This window comes from Corvus moneduloides, chromosome 3, assembly GCF_009650955.1.
Source record: "Corvus moneduloides isolate bCorMon1 chromosome 3, bCorMon1.pri, whole genome shotgun sequence".
In the NCBI taxonomy this organism is placed as follows: Eukaryota; Metazoa; Chordata; class Aves; order Passeriformes; family Corvidae; genus Corvus; species Corvus moneduloides.
Genome location: NC_045478.1, coordinates 431,748 through 450,195, shown reverse-complemented (window position 1 = coordinate 450,195; position 18,448 = coordinate 431,748). Strand labels below are relative to the sequence as shown.

The 18,448-nt window shown below is 68.6% G+C and overlaps 1 protein-coding gene across 4 annotated transcripts in view; it reads left to right on the top strand.

Moving 5' to 3' along the window:
- The window catches only part of DNMT3A (DNA methyltransferase 3 alpha), a 37,343-nt gene that overhangs the window by 7,033 nt on the left and 11,862 nt on the right, over positions 1-18,448 (top strand). The window contains exons 2-6 of one of the 4 annotated variants that reach the window (XM_032103944.1): positions 460-640; positions 4,561-4,665; positions 11,210-11,462; positions 14,077-14,123; positions 15,001-15,147. In XM_032103944.1, coding sequence (XP_031959835.1) covers positions 572-640; positions 4,561-4,665; positions 11,210-11,462; positions 14,077-14,123; positions 15,001-15,147 — 621 coding nt within the window. In that variant the 5' untranslated portion in view covers positions 460-571. Of the gene's footprint in view, positions 1-459; positions 641-4,560; positions 4,666-11,206; positions 11,532-14,076; positions 14,124-15,000; positions 15,148-18,448 lie in introns of all 4 variants that reach the window. The other 3 variants (XM_032103942.1, XM_032103943.1, XM_032103941.1) reach the window with 3 other exon arrangements.

The following is an 18,448-nucleotide window of genomic DNA, read 5'->3' as shown; positions in this document are numbered from 1 at the left end:
CACTGTGTCCCACACACTGCACCCCACAGGGCACCCTACACCTCACACCGTGCACCCTGTGCCCATCGCCACTCCACACACTGCACCCTATGCCGTACACCCCTTACCACACACCCTGCACTGACACCGTACCCTACACCGTGCACCCCGCACCCCACTGTGCACCCCTCACCACGCATCCTGAACCCACACCGTGCACCCCGCACCCCACACCATGGACCACGCACCCCACGCACCCTGAACCCACACCGTGCACCCCACACCGTGCACCGCGCAGCCGGCGTGGGCCGGGGCTCGGGCACCTGCCGGGGCGATGGCGGGGAAGGGGCCCAGCCCGGCCGAGTCAAGGCTGTGGCGTGTTAATAATTGCCGGGGCTGGGGCCGGGCCGGGGGGCGGGGGGCGGGGGGGCGGCGGGGCGGGAGCACCCCCTCACCCCCGTCCCTCTCCGCTTCCCGCAGGGGCAGGAGGATCCAGGCAGGCGGCGGGGGACGGCTCCCGGACCCCTCCTCGGCGCAGCGGGGTCCGCTCAGGTGCTGAAGAGGCGGCGGCCGCCCGGCCCCGCGCCCCACGATGCCGTCCAGCGGGACCCTGGACGCCGGCAGCCCCGCGCCCAGCCGCGAGGCGCTCGACACGCACAAGGTACGGCCCCGCGCCCGTCCCATCCCCGCGCCAGGCAGGGGGGCTCGGGGGTTTGGATCGTCCCCAGCTGGCAGGAGAAGGGGGTGCGGGGCCCCTCTGCCACACCCCAGCCCCTTTCGGCGGAGGGGAGCGCGGTGCCGGCGGGGGAGAAGGGGGGGGCAGGGAGAGGCCTGAGCCGCGGCCGGGATTAGCGCGGATTGAGCTATTCCTGGCGCTGGGGAGCGCGGGGAGTGGACGGGGCCAGAGACCTGCTGTCACCTCCCGGCTGCGGGTAGAGCTGGGGCAAGGCGGCTGGCAGGGTGGACGTGACCCCAGGAGGGGAGTGTCCCCCGGGATGGGGGATGTCCTGGCTCTGGAGCGTGTGCAGGGTTCATGCCCTGTGCTGGGCGGGACACGTGGTGGCCCTGTCACCCTTGTGCCAGCCCTGCTTCCCCCTCGTGGGGGTCCCACCTAATCCAGGGGTCCCTGCACCTCCTCCACGTGGACACCAGGCTCAGGAGGGACCCCCCAGCCGAGTACATGCTGGGCCAGGGTGGCCGCTCCCAGTGCCAGGGCTGGCAAAGCCATTGCTCTTCCTGTGGGGAGGAGTGTCCAGCAGCGCAGGGCAGGGCTAGTCAAGGCGTGGGTACCGGGTGCCGGGGCTGCGGCCAGCTGGACGCCGTCCCACCGCGGGCACCGCCAGGTCGGGGTCATCCCAGTTCCTTCTGGCCGGCTGGGTCACGCTGTTCTCACACACTGGTGCTCCCCGTCCTCCAGCCATTGCTCCCGGCTGCCGGAGGGCCCGGCCGGTGTGTCCGCCGGGATGTGCCCGTGTGTCCGCCGGGATGTGCCCGTGTGTCCGCTGGGATGAGCCCGGCACGTTCTTGGCACAGCTGGGTGCACGAGTACCCCAGGGGCGGGTCGGTCTGTCTTTGCCCGCAGTGTTGGCGGCAGGAGCGGGGTGGATGCGCTGCCCCCCGCGCTTTGGGGAGGTTCTTGGGGCGCGCGGCTCGAGGAGTGCAGGGAAGGGCCGTGGGATGCCCGCTGCAGCCCGGCAGCCCCGGGAGCGGGGCCGGCCGCGGCGGTGCCCGGGCGCTGTCCTGGGCTGACCCTGCGGGACGCGGCGTCGCCTCCCCCGCGGCCGCACGCCGAGGTCACCCCTGCCAAGGGCGGCCGCTGCCCGCGGGGCCGGGAGGGCGAAGCCGCCCCCGACGCCTCCGGCGCTGCGGGTCGTGCCGGTGGCTCCCGACACAAACCCGGCGGGGCTGAGCCCCGCTCCCACCCAGGGGAGGTCTCCGCACCCGGTTTCCCCCCGGGGCCGCGGGCTGGGCTCTGTGGCCGGTGCCGCGGAGCGGGGCTGGCGGCGCAGCCAGCACTGCGTCATGCCGCAGCTCAGCCCGCCGCGCTCGGCCGCCGTTCCCTCCGGGTTGTTGCTTGGCAGCGGCGCAGGAGCAGCACCGGGGACGTGCCACGGAGCCCCGCGCCCCGGGCGGCGGGCACGGGGTGATGGATGGGGGATGACTCAGCTCCCGGCGGGATGCGGGCGGCGAGGGGCTGCGGCACCGGCCCCTGTGCCGGGCTGGGGGGAGCAGAGCCCCCGCCGAGCCCTTTGCCCAGCCCTGCTGGTGCCCGGGATGCACCCCTGCTCCTGCCCTGCTTTTGGGGTGCCGGCTGTGCCCCGGGAAGGGTTCCCTGTCCTGATAGGTGCTGGGGGCACCTCCTTGGTTCCACAGCAGGGACCCCCGCTGTCCCCCCACCGTGGCAGCCCTCGAGCCAGCTCTGACCCACCAGCGTTTCACCCTGGAGCCCCCCCTGGCCTCTCTGGCACCCACTGGGTGCTCCCCAGCTGCCTCCTCCCCTGGCCATGGGAGGCCTGGCTGCCACGTGGTGCACATGACACCCCCCAAATCGTTCATTTACATCCACTGTAAATGCTGTCAGGACCTGGACAGGAGGGACAACTGGCTGTGGCAGTGCCAGCGCCCAGGGTAGCACTGGGGCAAAGGGACAGGTGCCAGGGTCTCACTGGGGCTGGCCCGGACCCCTGGGCTCCTTGGTGCTGCCCTGGCTTTGCAGCACAGCAAGGCACAGGGGGCCTGTGGGGCAGGGACCCCCAGAATCCCCCTCAGGGACTTCTGCATCAGGATGGTGCTGGATCTGGGATCCTGACATTGTCCTTGGACCTGTCCCAAAACTTTCCAGCCAGGATGGCACAGGGAGTGAGTGGGGCCCGGCCCTGGTAGAGCCCCTGCGTGCTGCAATGCCTCCTGTCCTCACTCAGCCCTGGCATTGCGGCGCCAGCAGATGCCAGGGCTGGGGGGTCCTTGCAGGGCTGGGGGGGTTTGCACAGGGGGAAGGGGGTCCTTGCAGAGCTGGGGGGGTCTGTGCAGGGGGCTGGGGGGTCCTTGCAGGGCTGGGGGGGGTTGTGCATGGGGCTGGGGGGGTCCTTGCAGGGCAGGGGGGTTTGTGCAGGGGGCTGGGGGGTCCTTGCAGGGCTGGGAGGGTTTGCACAGGGGGATGGGGGTCCTTGCAGAGCTGGGGGGGTCTGTGCAGGGGGCTGGGGGGTCCTTGCAGGGCTGGGGGGGGTCTGTGCAGGGGGCTGGGGGTCCTTGCAGGGCTGGAGGGGTTTGCGCAGGGGGGTAGGGACTGCCTGGCCCCACGTGAGGAGAGCGGGCCTGGGACAAGCACGATTCTGGCAGGACACCATGGGGGCTGGGGACAGAGCGACACGTGGCTCCCGTGCAATCCCACATGCAGCAAGAGCAGACATGGAGACAGGCAGCAATGGGCACGGGGGGATGCAGCTCAGTCTGGGGGGGGTAGCACAGAGGGAGCTGGCTCGGGGACCACGACTGGGGGCACCGCGGCCATGGGGCACCATGGCCATGAGACACGGTGTGTCCCAGTGCCGTAGGATCTTCGTGCTGGACCCACAGGGATGTTCCAGCTGCATCCCGACGCTGCAGCTGCCCCAGCTCAGGGGGACACGGGGCAGGAATGTGGCCAGGGCTGGCGCCCGCCGGGGTGCAGAACCGCACGGCTGCAGCTGGATGCCGGCGCTGTCTGGCTGCCAGCCCCATCCCCTCCCTGGCCTCTCCCTCACCAGCCCCCCACCGGCCTCTCCTCCTTCCCTTGCTCCCCCTCCGTGGCCTCTTCCTGCTTGGCTGCTGCTGCCGGGACCTTCTGGGGCTCAGGTGAAACTGACCCCGCGCCGTGCCGGGGCCTCACACGCCCCTTGCCCCACTGCATCCCCCCGTGCCGCGGTGCCAGGCGCGGGACCCTGAGGGGGCACAGGGCCCCCCCCAGCACGCCGCGGTTCCTGGGTGCTGCCGCGGCCCCGGCGCAGGAGCAGGTTCATTTCCCGGAGCTGCGGCCCTGCTTCGCCGCCATACCGGCACATGCGTGCTGCCGGCACCAGCGCTGGGCCACGGCACCAGGGACAGGCGCGGGGCGCTGCCAGCTGCTCTGGGGCACAGCGTGGTCCCCAAAGCAGGCAGCTGCCTGCTCCAAGGGCTCCTGATGCTGGCCCTTGTCCCCAGGGAGCCTCATGGCTGCCTGCAGGCCCGTGATGTGACGTGTCCACACAGCCCTTGCCACATTCCATGATGCGGAGCCCCCGGCCCCGCGTGCGCAGGGCTTGGGGGTGGCAGCAGTGGGCACGTGCCCTGAGCCGGCTGTAGCACGGCAGGGTCACCTGCAGAGGTTCCCAGGCCTATGGTGGCCTGTGCCACAGCCCAAGTGTGGCGGGAGCCACTGCCACCCTTGTAAGTGTCCTGGTGCTGCTGGCCCGACAATGCCACAGTGCTGCCCCCGGGCCAGGCAGGCGCCCATCCCCTGCGGTGCCCATGGTGCCGGCGATCTCAGAGCCGAGCAGGAGCGGAGCTGTGCCCATGCCCGGGCTGCCCGGCGGTGTAACCGTCCTCTCTGTGTCCGGCTCGCAGGGGGAAGAGGAGCCTGAGGAGAACCCGAGCAAGGAGGAGAAGCAGGAGCCGGGGACGCCCATGAGGAAAGCTGGGCGGCCCGGGCGGAAGCGCAAGCATGCCCAGGTGAGCCAGCAGGCGCCGGGGCCAGGTGGGTGGCGGCGGTGTCCCCCCGCGGGGCTGTCCTGCCCTGCGGCTGCATTGGCAGGAGACCTTGGCCTGGCCTGGCTGCCCTGAGTGCCAGGGCACCGAGCCAGAGGAGACCCGACAGGAGCAGGAGAGGGTGTCCCCTCCTGGCCCTCAGCGCTGCCCCTCCCCACGGCCCTGGCAAGCCCTCCTGTGCCCGGTGGCACCATCCCGCTCCGTGTGGCTCTGCTCGAGGCCCCACCGTGCATTCGCTCCCTGCCTGGGCAGCCGGGACCCTGCTCCCCCACCCTGGGGCTGTTGGGCCCAGGGAGCAGTGCCCCGTGGCTCTGCCGGCCTCCCCGGCTCCTGCCACCCAGGCAATCCACCCAGCACGCTGGGTTCGCTCAGCTCTTGGCTGGATCACGGGCACCGTGCCCGCTGGGGTCAGCTGTGGAGTCACGGGGTGCTCGGGGCTTTCGGGGCTGTGCTGGGACAGGACCCCCGGGACTGAGGATACTCATGGCTTGGCCCTTCCGAGCCATGGTGTGCCCCAGCGCCACTGGGGAGCCACAGTGTCTCCCTCCTTGCAGGGTGGCCAGGTGGCACCTGGCTGCTGCCACGATGAATTCGGTGTGAGCAGAGGAGCAGGCTCCTCTGGATGCCCTCAGTCTCCCAGGCTCAGACAGTGTCCTCAGTCCTCATTCCCACAGGAGGGGACAGAGGGGTGACAAACAGGCCCAGGGTGATGAGTGGGCCAGGGGAACAAGCAGGGCCTGGGGGACAAACAGAGCTGAGGCACCTTCACTCTTGGTTGCAAATCCTTTTTGGAGAAGTTTCTGGCAGCCAAAAGGGCTAATCCTGTTCTGGGACGTTTCAGGTCCCAGCTGCCCGTCCCGATGATCCCTGATCCCTTCCACCCTGGTGCCAGGGGCACGGGAAAGCCGGGGCAGCGTCACCTGAGGCGAGCGGGTGCGCGGGGCTGGCCGGGCTGGGCTGCGCTGGCTGTGGCCCCAGGGGCGGGAGGAACGTGCCGGGGCGGGGGGAGCCGCCGCGGTGGAAGAACAATGCTGGCACGGGAACAAGTGCAGAACGTCGTCAGGAACAGCCGGGGCCCGAGAGCCAGGAGGGGTCCGGCCAGCGGAGCCGGCGGCCCCAGGAACCCCCCGGCACGATGAAGGAATGGAAGCAGCGCCAGGGCGCTGGGCACATCCTGCCCTGAAGCTGGGTGCCCATCCCTGCGTGCTCCAACACACCTGCCCTGTGCCGGTACTGGTGCCAGAGCTGGCCCTTGGGCCGGCAGCTCCCAGTGCCAAGAGAGCAGAGCTGGTGTGACCAGCCGCAGGCGCTGCCAGCAGGCCAGGGAAGCCCCTGCGGGTGTGAGCTACTAAAAATATCCTGCTGTGGAGAGCCCGCTGCGCCAGGGGCACCGGAGCGGGGTGAGGGGACTGGCACGTGGCATGGGCGCTAGGCTGGCTCTGTGGGTGCTGGCCGGGGAGTCCCAGCACCCCGTTCCCAGGGTCCTGGTGGGCAGGCGTGTGGCCAGAGGGGCTGAGCACCCGCCTCGCCCCGTGCCTGGTCAGCGGTCTGAGAGGGCACGGGGTGCTGGAGAGGGAGCTGGCAGGGGGCTGGCTGGGCACGGCTCTGTGGGGAGGGTGTCATGGTACCAGTGAGCCGTGCCACACCGAGCTGTGCTGGGCTGAGCCATGCTGTCCTGTGGTGCACCGTGCCATGCTGAGCCACGCAGTGCCGAGCCATGCAGTGCCATGCCATGGCTCCAAGATCAGTGTCCCCAATCCCAGCTGTGCCTGGCAGAGGGATGCCCCTCAGCGGGTCGTGCTGTGGGTGACAGGGGCACCTTCCCCAGGCTGAGGTGGGCACGGGAGCCCCCAAGTGCCAACCCCCGCCATCCGTCTTCAGGGAGTGTCCGCAGTGTCACCCTGTGTCCCCAGGGCGGTGGGGAGGGCGCGGGGCTGTGCAGCCTCGCGGGCTCCTGGCAGAGCAGCCTCCTTGGCGGGGGCCCAGCCGAGGGGAGGGAGCGGGAGAAAGGCAGCGCTTGTTCCCAGGGCCCGGCAGACAGAGGAAGCGGGTGGGTGGGAGGGCAGGAAGGCTCCGCCGCCGGCCTTCTCAGGGATGCGGATGGGCACCGGAGCGGCCGGGAAGAGGACAGGCCACGGGGTGGGTCCTGGTCTCCCCTTCCCCTGCACCCCCCGGCCCAGTGTCTGAGTGGCAGCACCAGGACGTGCTGGTGGCACGGGGGGCCTGGTGAGCTGGGGTCCGGTCCTGGCCCAGGTAGGGAATCTGGGGCACCAGGTCTGGCCAGGGCAGCTGTGGAGAGATTGGCAGCGGGTGTTGCCGGGGTGGGATGGATGGGGGCCGTGCCAGGGCTTACCGGCCGCGCTGCTGGGTGGGCTGTTTGTCCCTGTCCCGGCAGGACGTCATGTGAGGGGACACGGTGCCTGTCCTGTCCCATGTGCCCCATCCCAGGACCCTCCTGCCCAGCACGGCTTCTTGGCATTGTCCGGCAGCACTGCAGGCCCAGCGGCGACGGTCAGTCCCGGTGCCACTGCCAGAGCCTGGCAGCACCAAGGGGAGCCCGTGCCACTGTGTTCCCACCACCCCCACACCAGCTGAGCCCCCAGGGCCCATCCCAGTGAGGGGGTGGGCTGAGTTCCTGCAGCCTCCCCGAACCCCACAGCCACCCCAAAGCCCCGCAGCCACCCCGAGTCTCCCCCAGGCCCCCAAACCCCGCAGCCGTGCCTCCAGCAGCCCCCGCGCGCCTGATCTGGAGCACATCCCCGGCCTTCCCGTTTCCTCCCGGGAAGCCCCACAGCCCCTGCGATTGTTCTCAGCACGGATGCGGCCCCAGGCAGAGGCGGGAGCGGGGCCAGGGGTGGCCGGGACCCCCATGAGCTGCACGGGGGGAGAGGCAGTCGGGGCCCCCTCAGGGCGGGCTGGTCCTGTCCTGCTCACCGTGGCACCAGCGGGGACTTTGTTCCCTGGCTTCCATCTTGCCCTGGTTCCAGCTCCCTGCACTGCTCCCAGGCCACACTGCGGTGTCCCCACTGCCAGCCCATACCACGGTGGGTGTCTGGCCCTCCCGGGGCTGCAGCGTCCCTTGGCCGGGCACACTGAGGTCCGGCCATTGGCCTCTGAAAGCCCAGGTGTGCCCTCGTTCATGGACTGGCACCTCTGCCCTCCTGACGACACCAGTGTCCACTCGGGGGGCCGTGCCCTCCCTGGGGGCTGGGCCTGATGCAGCCAGGATGGGGAGAGCCACGGCCAGTCCTGCTGGACCCCCCTGAACCCCAACATCCCCTCGTCAGCGCCAGCACCTTCTCAGCCCTCCCTTCCCAGCTCCAGAGGAAGTGGCAGTGGCAGCCCTGGGGCCAGAGGGAGAGGAAGTGGCTGTGGGGCTGCAGCGGCTGCGTAGGGGAGCCTGATGGTGGGGACAGGGGTCACGGGACCCTGTGGCACGAATCCGGGGAACCTCGGGGAGGACAGGCTGCCTGTTGCCTGCCATCTCCCTGGAGCTTGTGCCTCAGCGTCGGTGGCCCTTCCCCACCCCTCCCTGGCGGGCAGCACCGTCAGCCCTGTGGCCCACGCCAGTCCCCCAGCAGTGCCATGTCCCCTCCCTGGACCCTGCCACCCAGCAGGCCATCGTGGGACCTGTACTTCACTGGGGACAGGCAGGAGGGTCCCCGTGGCCAACTGCGCACTATGCCACCCTGTCACCACACCGTGCCACCCTGTCACCACTCTATGCCACCCCAGCACCTTCCTGTGCTGCAGGAGGATGGGAGCAGCAGCACCTCAAGGTGTGTCTGTCTGTGGGTGCTCAGTGCCAGTGCTGGGGTGACACCAGGGTGGGCACCCTGTGCCCGTGGCAGCGTGCGGGGTGTCCGGGGAGGCCAGTGCCAGTGTCCGAGCGGCTCCACAGGGTTGGGGTGGTGAGGGCCAGTCCCAAGGGAAGGGGTGTCCCACCACAGGGGAGTCTGCACCCCCCGGGAGGGCACCGAATGGAGCGACAGCGGGGCTGGCCCGGGCTGGGCACGCGGTGGTGGCTGCGCCCACCCTGCCAGGGCTGTGCCGGCACCAGCTCTGCAGAGCCGCAGCAGCACTTTCACTCTCCCTGGCCACGGAAACCGCTGGGCTGGGCTGGGCCTCTCGCTCTGACTCCTGCTCCCGGTGCTGAGCTGCGCTGTGCTGAGCTGAACCGAGCTGTGCCGAGCTGAACCAAGCTGTGCCGAGCTGTGCTGAGCTGTGCCAAGCTGTGCCGAGCTGTGCCCAGCTGTGCCGAGCTGTGCTGAGCTGTGCTGTGCTGAACCGAGTTGTGCTGTGCCGAGCTGTGCCGAGCTGTGCTGAGCTGTGCTCTGCTGTGCTGAACCGAGTTGTGCTGTGCCGAGCTGTGCCGAGCTGTGCCGAGCTGTGCTGAGCTGTGCTGTGCTGAACCGAGCTGTGCCAAGCTGAACCAAGCTGTGCCAAGCTGTGCTGTGCTGAGCTGTGCTGTGCTGTGCTGAGCTGTGCTGAGCTGATCTGAGCTGTGCTGTGCCGAGCTGTGCTGAGCTGTGCTGAGCTGTGCCGAGCTGTGCCGAGCTGTGCTGAGCTGATCTGAGCTGTGCTGAGCTGTGCTGTGCTGAGCTGTGCCAAGCTGTGCTGTGCTGAACCGAGCTGTGCCGAGCTGTGCTGAGCTGTGCCATGCTGAACTGAGCTGTGCCGAGCTGTGCCGAGCTGTGCTGTGCTGTGCTGAACCGAGCTGTGCTGAACTGAGCTGTCCCAAGCTGTTCCGAGCTGTGCCGAGCTGTGCCGAGCTGTGCCGAGCTGTGCCATAGAGCTGCCCAGGCCGGCTGCATGGCAGGGTGCCACGATGCTGCCCCAACCCTATGGCCGTGTCCCACGCTCGGCACTGTTTGTGCCAGGGCTCGTGCCAGGGCTGGCACACGCGAGCGCTGGCACAGCCACCCCGGAGCCCACACTCGGGCTCTGTCCCTGCCCTGTCACTGCGCCCAGCACTGGGGACAGCGACACGTGTCCTGCACTGCTGGTACTGCCTGTCACACCTGTCACACACCTGTCACACACCTGTCACACACCTGTCACACACCTGTCACACACACACCTGTCACACCTGTCACACACCTGTCACACACCTGTCACACACACACCTGTCACACACCTGTCACACACCTGTCACACACACACCTGTCACACACACACACACCTGTCACACACACACACACCTGTCACACACACACCTGTCACACACCTGTCACACACACACCTGTCACACACCTGTCACACACCTGTCACACACACACCTGTCACACACACACACACCTGTCACACACACACACACCTGTCACACACACACCTGTCACACACCTGTCACACACACACCTGTCACACACACACCTGTCACACACACACACACCTGTCACACACCTGTCACACACACACCTGTCACACACACACCTGTCACACACACATACCTGTCACACACCTGTCACACCCACACCTGTCACACCCACACCTGTCACACACAAACACCTGTCACACACACACACACCTGCCACAGACACACCTGTCACACACACCTGTCACACACACACACCTGTCACACACACCTGTCACACACACACACCTCTGTCACACACACACACCTGTCACACACACCTGTCACACACACACACCTCTGTCACACACACCTGTCACACACCTGTCACACACACACCTGCACATGTATGTGTCATGAGGTTATCACAGGGCCTGGCCCTGCCTCTCCCTTACACGTGCCCCTGTCCCATGTGCCCATGCCAGCAGGGATGGGCCACACCAAGGGCCCCCTTGCTGTCCCCTTGCTGTCCTCTCACAGGCGTGCCAGGCAGGACGGGCAGTGCCCACAGGGGACTGGGCACCCGGGGCACATCCCAGCGTGTTGTGGTCCAGATGGCACCACCGCACCATGTCCCGCTCCCCAGGGTGTTGTGGCACCCTGCTCTGGAGGTGTCATGGCCCAGTGTCATTCTCCTGCAGCCGTTGTGGTGCTGTGTCCTGATCCTCGTGGTGTGTCACCTTTTGTTACGGTCCTGAGGATGTCACAGCATTTTGTCGTTGTCCCAAAGGTATCTTGTCACCCTGTCCATGTCCTGAGGGTGCTGTGTTGTTGTGTCGTGGTCTGACGGTGTTGCTGTCACGTGTCCTGGCCCTGAGCAGGTCATGGAAATGTGTCCTGGTCCCCGAGGATGTCACACACCTGTATGTTCTGGTCCTGAGAGTGCCATGGTGGAGTGTCCTGGTCCTCAGGGTCACACAGCAGTGTGTCCTGGTCATGAGGGTGTCACATCCATGTGTCCTGGCCCTGAGGGTGCTGTGACACCGTGTCCTGGTCCCAAGGGTCCCCTCGTGTCCTGGTCCCAAGGGTCCCCTCGGCAGGCAGCACCAGCCGCCACACCTGGGATGCAGGAGGTGGGACTTGGACTTTCCAGCGCAATGTGCTGCTGTCCCCCCCGCCAGCACCAACCGCAGCTCCTTCCCCTCCTCTCAGCAGGTGGAAAGCAGTGACACCCCCAAAGACATCGCAGCCGTCCCCAAGTGCCCCCCGCCCCGCCCGGAGGCCAGTCCCGCCGAGCCGCTGCCCAACGGGGACGTGGAGGGGGACGCAGAGGAGGCCGCCGAGAGCCCCAAGGGCGGCCGGGCCGAGGAGGACGAGACGGAGAGTCTGCCGGACGGAGAGACGGGCCGGGCGCTGGAGAACGGCCGCTGTACCCCCAAGGAGGGCCTGGACGCCCCAGCCGATGAGGGTGAGCTGGCCCCTTCCGACCCCCAGAAGAAACGCGGGAGGAGGAAACTCCTGGAGGCCACAGAGAAAAGTAAGAGCTCAGCGTTGGGGGCTCCCTGCTGCAGGGCCCAGCCCCCAGGGACCCGCGGCCCCACCGTCCTCCTCTGCGGGGGCTCTGGGCTGGGCAGTGCTGCCGCAGGAGGAGGAGGAGGAGGAGGAGGAGGAGGAGGAGGAGGAGGAGGAGGAGGAGGAGGAGGAGGAGGAGGAGGAGGAGGAGGAGGAAGGGCTGAGCCCCTCCATGCCATGCGGGGTTTGGGGTGGGGGCAGCAGGTCGGAGTGGGGGGCTGTGCCCGCATGCTCATCCCAGCCCCCATCATCGCCTTTCCTGACAGCAGGAACAGGGATGCCTGTCCTTGTGCTCGGTGCCCCCTGGTGCCAGCGTATCCCTGCCCACCTGTGACACCTCCCTGGCACCTGTGACTCCCCACGGCAGCCCTGCCCGTGCTGGGGCCATGGGGCCACGGTGCCACGGTGCCCAGGAGGTGCCGGCTCTGGTGCAGGCAGGGCAGAGGGGTCAGCGCCGCGCTGAGGGTCAGTCCCAGCACCCAGCTGGGGCACAGCTAAGCACAGGGGGTCCCAGGGGTCCCGGGCATTTCTGGGCCACATCAGGAGGTGCCCAGGTAGTGCAGGCGCCCCGTAGCGCCGGGCCCAGCGCTAGCTCCCCAGGACAAGAGGGAGACAGACAAGCTGGGGAGAGCCCGCCGAGAGCCCTGCGATACTGCAGGACTGGAGCGTCTCTGCTGGGGTAAGGCTGAGGGAGCTGCGGCTGCTCAGCCCAGAGCAGAGCAGGGCTGCACGGCTGTGACACCTCTGGGGAGGGGTCTGGGGGTGAGCCCAGCGCTCCCGGGGTGCCCAGAGACAGGACCAGAGGCCACGGCACAGGCTGGACCCTCGAGGGTCCCTCTGGACCTCGGGACACTCTGGACCTCGGAGCACCCTTCTCAGCATTCCCAGCTCTGACACTTGGGCCTTCCAGACTGGAATCATCACAGAGAGTGCCTGGCCATGCCAAGCCAGTGCTGGTGCCCAGGAAGGGCCAGGGTGGACGGGGGAAAGCTGGGGTGAAGCTGGAAGGGGCTGGGATGGCTGAAGCAGGCAGGGGTGGCTGAGGCAGGCAGGGATGGAGTTGGAAGAGGCAGGGATGGATGGATGGATGGATGGATGGATGGATGGATGGATGGATGGATGGATGGATGAGCCGCACGCTGCAGATGCTGCCGCAGTCACGAGGCGCAGCCGCGGGAGCGCCGCAGCCGCGGTCGGGGGGAGCAGGGAGGGCCGCGGCCGTGGGGCCGCCCCAGCGCGGCTGCTGCGCGGCCGAGGGCAGCCGGACACCGGTGTGGGTGCGGGGCCGGCCGGGTGTGGTGCCGAAGCGCTTCCCGGTGGTCCCCAGGAGGGCGCAGGGGGCGGTGGCGCTGCTGGGAGCTCGCCCCCCCCCCGCCATTTCCAGCGCTCCAGCCGTGCCCGTGCCGGGGTCACCGGCAGCACCGGCACCTTCGAGCGCCAGGCTCGGCTCCTGCCGGACCCTCCCCTGCTCCTCCCGGGATCCCGCGTCCGGGATGAGCCGAAGCCACGGGAAATCCCCACTTCAGTCAGTGCCCCCCCAGTTTGACCAGTCCCAGTGACAGAGGGGACCAGCATCTCAGAACAGGCCAGGCCCCCTCTCCCGTGCCTCAGTTTCCCCACCTGAGATCCCTGAGGCTGCAGGCAGCCCTGGGAGGATGGGATGCCTGAGCATACCTGGAGTACACACACACTCCTGTTCCCAGCATGGAGCTGGAAAGCTCCTGTCCCCCAGTGTCCCCCACCATCCCAGTGTCCTACAGTGTCCCACACTATCCTGCAATGTCCCCCCTTGTCTCCAGAGTCTCCCTTGCTCCCCCATGTCCCCTGCTGTCTCCCAGCACTCAGAGCTCTTGGCCGCTCTTCTACTCGGGCCTTGCTGCTCTGGGGGGCTCCAGCTGCCAAGGCGGGCTGAATCCCCATGTGCCAGCTGTGTGGTACCGTCCCGGTGTCACACAGGGCTGGGGCCACCCCAGGGTCTGTGCCAGGGTGCCCAGTGCCCAGCAGCCAGGGCGAAGTGCTGAGGGATGCCCGCAGTGGGTGGGAGCCCCGCTCTGCACCCAGCAGTGCCCCCCACTCCCCCAGCTTGCCCCCGCTCCCCTGGTCCCCGGCGGTTCTCACCCCCTGAAACACCCGGGGTTATTTTTAGCCACTTTCCTGGCAGCGCCTCGGCACGACCTGCGGCGCGGATGTGCCGAGAGCACAGGAAGCAGCGGGGCTGCGCCGCTTCCCCTGCCCGCCCCGGGGGGGGGGGTCACTGCCCCGGACCCTCAAACCCCACCGGGGCAGGAGCAGCAGCTGCATCCTAGAAGCAGCACCCACCCAGAGCGGGCCCGGGCCCTGTGTGTGAGCCGGGGGGGCCCGGCCCAGCACGGGGCGGCCCCTGGACAGGCTGGGTGGGCCCTGTCTCCCCCGTGGAGTCCTGGGTGGGCCCCATCGCCCTGCGGGGTCCCAGCCCCGCAGCCCCGCGCCAACGCCGGCTGATGGACGGCCTTTCTCTGTTCTGTGTGCAGGCAAGGACGAGAAGGAGGAAAACAACTTTGACACCCTGAAAATGGAGGCAAGTATGGCCTGGGGCTGGACCCTGCAAGGCTGCGCCCAGGAGACGGGCAGAGCCCACCCCAGGAGACGGGCACGGCCCCACACCCCACCAGGCAACGCGGTGCTCCTCGTGCCCACGGGCACCATCTCTCCCTGCTCCCTCGGCACCGGTGGCCATGGGGGAGCAGCAGGGCCCATGTTCCCACAGGATGGGGGTCTTGGGCTCCTGCACCATGACACAGCCAGACCCTGGGCAGCACCTGTTGCTGTGCTGGGGACCAGGATGTGCTGGGTCAGTGACCCGCCTTCCAGCCCTGCATGGGGTGGTGCCTGCCCAGGCTGACCCCTCACCTCCCACAGTGCCCTCAGTTTCCTGGGCACAGCGTGTTGGATCTGCTTTGGGGTGGATCCATGCTGGGATGGTGCCAGTGGTGCCCACCAAGGTGCAGCTGGATGTGGTGTGGTGCCATGGCATCCAGGTCCTTGAATCCCAGACTGGTTTGGGCTGGAAGAGACCTCGAAGTTCATCCCTGGGCAGGGACACCTTCCACTATCCCAGGGTGCTCCAAGCTGTGTCCAGTTTGCTCTGGAACACTCCCAGGGATCCAGGGACAGCCACAGCTTCTCTGGGCAACCTGTGCCAGGGCCTCCCCACCCTCACAGGGAAGAATTTCTCCCCAGTATCCAATCTCTGGACACCAGGTCCTGGTGCACACAGGGGCCAGGCCATGTTCATGGGCACGTGTGCCCAGGCAGGCGGTGCCCCCCTTGCCCGTCTCCCCACGCACACGCCCCAGGGCAGCTCTGCTGTGTCCCCCCACTGTCCCCAAGCCCAGACTGTGGCTCCCCCGCGCTGCCACGGCGGTGCCCTGACCCCTCTCTCTCTGTCGGCGCAGGGCTCGCGCGGGCGGCTCCGCGGCGGGCTGGGCTGGGAGTCGAGCCTGCGGCAGCGGCCGATGCAGCGGCACACCTTCCAGGCCGGGGACCCCTACTACATCAGCAAGAGGAAGCGGGACGAGTGGCTGGCGCGCTGGAAGCGGGAGGTGAGGCTGGCACTGGCGGGGGTGGGCACCGCAAGGCTCCCACAGCGAGCACAATGGCATTGGTGGCAAAGCCTGGGCTGGGGCTGACTGAGGGACAGTCGGCGCACGCAGGGGACTCGGGTGGGCACACGGGGCCCTGGGGCTGGCCGAAAGGGTGGAAAGGGTGCTCCTGCTGCTGGTGGTGTCACTGCCCCGCTGGCACCTGGGTCTGGCCCCACAGCCACGGCTCCGCTCCTCGCCCCTGTGCCCCCCAGGCCCACCCTCGCTCGGGGCCAGCGTGTGCAGCCGCGGGCAGCGGGGCCCCGTCCTTCTCCCGCGGGATGCGCCGCCCGTTCCTGCTGGTTTCCTGGGGAACCAGCATGTGACTCGTGGCGGGAGCCTGGCGCAGGCACGGGGTGGCTGTGGTGCCAGCAGCTGCTTGTGGGCAGCAGGGACGGGGGCTCTGTGGGTGCCCTGAGGTCCCCATCACACCCCCTCACCCCATTCTCGGCATTGCCCCCCACTGCCAGCAGGTCTCCCTGGCACGTGTCCCCTTGTGCCACCTCCTTGGCACTATTTATAACTCTGCTGCCAAGCACCCTCACGCTGGCACTCAGAGGGACAATGGAGCCTGGCACAGCCAGGGCATCCCACTGGGCATGGTTGGCATGGCCAGGCCATGCCGTGGGGCACAGGGCATGGCTGATACAGCCACAGTGTCCCCATGGGACACAGGGCACAGCTGGTACATTTACAATGTCCCCCCAGGGCACAGGGCATGACCCCCTCCCTCCTCCTGGGAGGGGTCCCCAGGCACTGCCCCAATGCCCATCTCGCCAGACCGGAGCCCTTTGGCACTGGCAAGTTCCTCTCGATGGAGCTCCCCAAACCATGCAGGTCCCCAAACCATGAGGGCTTCCAAGCCTGTCATTGGTCACTTCTGGGCCATGATTTTGGGGAGCAGAGCTGGCTGGTGGCCCAGTGACCATTCACAGCTTCCCCCATCCCTGGCTGGTGCTGGTGCTCTGTGCCACCCACCGCCCATGTCCCAGTTTGGGGACACTCCCCACTGTCTGTCCCAGCTGGGGTCACCGGCCCCACTACAGTGGGCACAGGGACAACCCAGCCCCCTCCAGCCTTCCCTCCTCTTCCTCATCCCTTCAGCCTCTGAGGGGTGCAGCTGGCGTGGTGACAGGGACACCCAGGGCCAGTGTGGTGACAGGGACACCCAGGGCAGGCGCTGGCCCCCTCATGTCCATGCTGGGACCCCTCAGGCTGGGACCCCCCCCACCCTGTGCCAGGTGTGGAGATGGGGATGGAGATGGGATGGGTTTGGGATGAAGAAGGAGATGGGGATGAGGCAAAGGATGAAGGTGGGAATGGGATGGGGATGAGGCAAGAACAGTGGATGGGGATGGAAGGCAATGGAGTGGCGATGGAATGAGGAAGATGATAAAGATGGAGATGGGGATGGGATAAAGATGCAGAGGGAGATGAGGAGGGGGGTGGGGCAAAGACAGGGAATGGGGTGGAATGGGGATGGGGGTGGGGGTGGGAATGCAGGTGGAATGAAGATGGAGATGAGGGTGGGCGTGAGGCAAGGACGGGGACTGGGGATGGAGTTGATGAGGGTGGGGGTGGACGGGGCTGGCAGAGCTGCCGGTGGCCCCAGGGCAAGGATCGGTTGGGACAATTGTCCAGCGGTGATATCCAGACGATGTCCCTTAACGACCGGCGATGGGACATTTCCTGTCCCCCCGGGCAGAGCAGGGCCCCGGTGGGACCAGCGCTAGATGGGGGGGGGACACGAGGTCCTGCTGTGACCCTCCCCCAGGACACTCGGGGTGTCACCCACCCCGTGTCCTCTGGCCCAGGCCCACTCGTGTCCCCAAACACCCCAGGTCCCCAAAGCAGCTTTGCTGCTTTGGCACGGCCGAGCTGCAGGAAAGTCCCTGCTGTCACCCCACTGTCACCTGGGGGGGCACAGACCGGGTGATGCCGCCCCGCTGCCACCCGGGGGGCACCCAGAGGGTGGTATTGGGGCACCACCATGGGGTCTCAGGGTCTCTTGGGGTCCCTCCGGATCCCGGGACGAGGTGGTGGCCCGGGGTGGCAGGGCAGGGGTCCCCGGGGTGGCACCACCCACCCCTTTGTCCCTCTCTGCACACAAAGGGGTCCCGGAGCCACCGCGCCGTGGGACCCCCGGGACACTGGGGACCCCCGGGGACCCCGCGGGCTGGCAGGGGGCAGGGCCTGTGCTGGGTGCAGGGACCCCTGAGCGTGCCCCGTCCGTACCGGGCTTAACCGGGGCAGCGGGGCAGCCCCGCACCAGTGTCTGTACTGGGTGGAACTGGGCCGTGTGGTACCAGACGAGTGTCTGCGCGGGGCTGAACCGGGCAACGTGACCGCGGACCGGTGTCCGTGCTGGGCCGAACTGGTGCAGCGGGGCCGCTGCCAGCACAGAGCCCCCCCAGTCCCCAACTGGTGGCACTGGGGACACTGGTGCGGGGGGCGGGGGCGGCTCCAGCCGTGCGGGGCGAGGCCCCCGGGGCGCCGCCGCCCCCGCCCCGTCCCGGCGCTCCGCACAAAGGCCGGGGGGCCGCGGCCCCGGGACAAAAGGCGGCGGGAGCGGCCCCGCGGCGTGAGGCGCAGCCCAGCCCGGACCGCAGCACGGCCGCGGGCTCGTGAGTACCGGGAGGGACGGGCCGGGACCGGGGCACCGGCGGGACAGCGGGGCTGGAGCGAGAAGCACCGGGACCGGGGCCGAGACCGGGAGGACACCGGGCAAGTGGGACCGGGACCGGGCTGAACCGCTCGGGGCCGTTCGGCTCCGTTTGGTTCCGTGCCGGGAGTCCGCTCGGCTGCGTTCGGTTCTGCTCGGCACCGTTCGGTTCTCCTCGTGTCCGTCCCGGGAAAGCCTCTCGGCTCCGTTCGGTTCTTCTCGGGACCGCTCGGATCCGTCCCGGAGGCCGCTCGGCTGCGTTCGTTCTTCTCGGGTCCGTTCGGCTCCGTTCGGTTCTTCTCGATCCTTTCGGTTCTGCTCGGTCCCTTCGGTTTCGCTCTGTTCCCTTCGGGTCCGGCCCGGGCACCGTCCGGGTCTCTTCGGCTCCTCTCGGTTACTTCGATTCTGCTCGGGTCCTTTCGGTTCCGTTCGGTTCCACTCGGGCCCCTTCGGTTCCGGTCCGGCCCGTGCCCCCGGCGCGCCCCCCCCCCCACCCCCCCGCCGCAGCCAACCAGCCGGGCCGGGAGGCACCACGTGACCCGGAGCCCAGACAAAGGGCCGCCGGGCTGACCCGCACCGGCCCGGCCGGCTCCGCGCGTT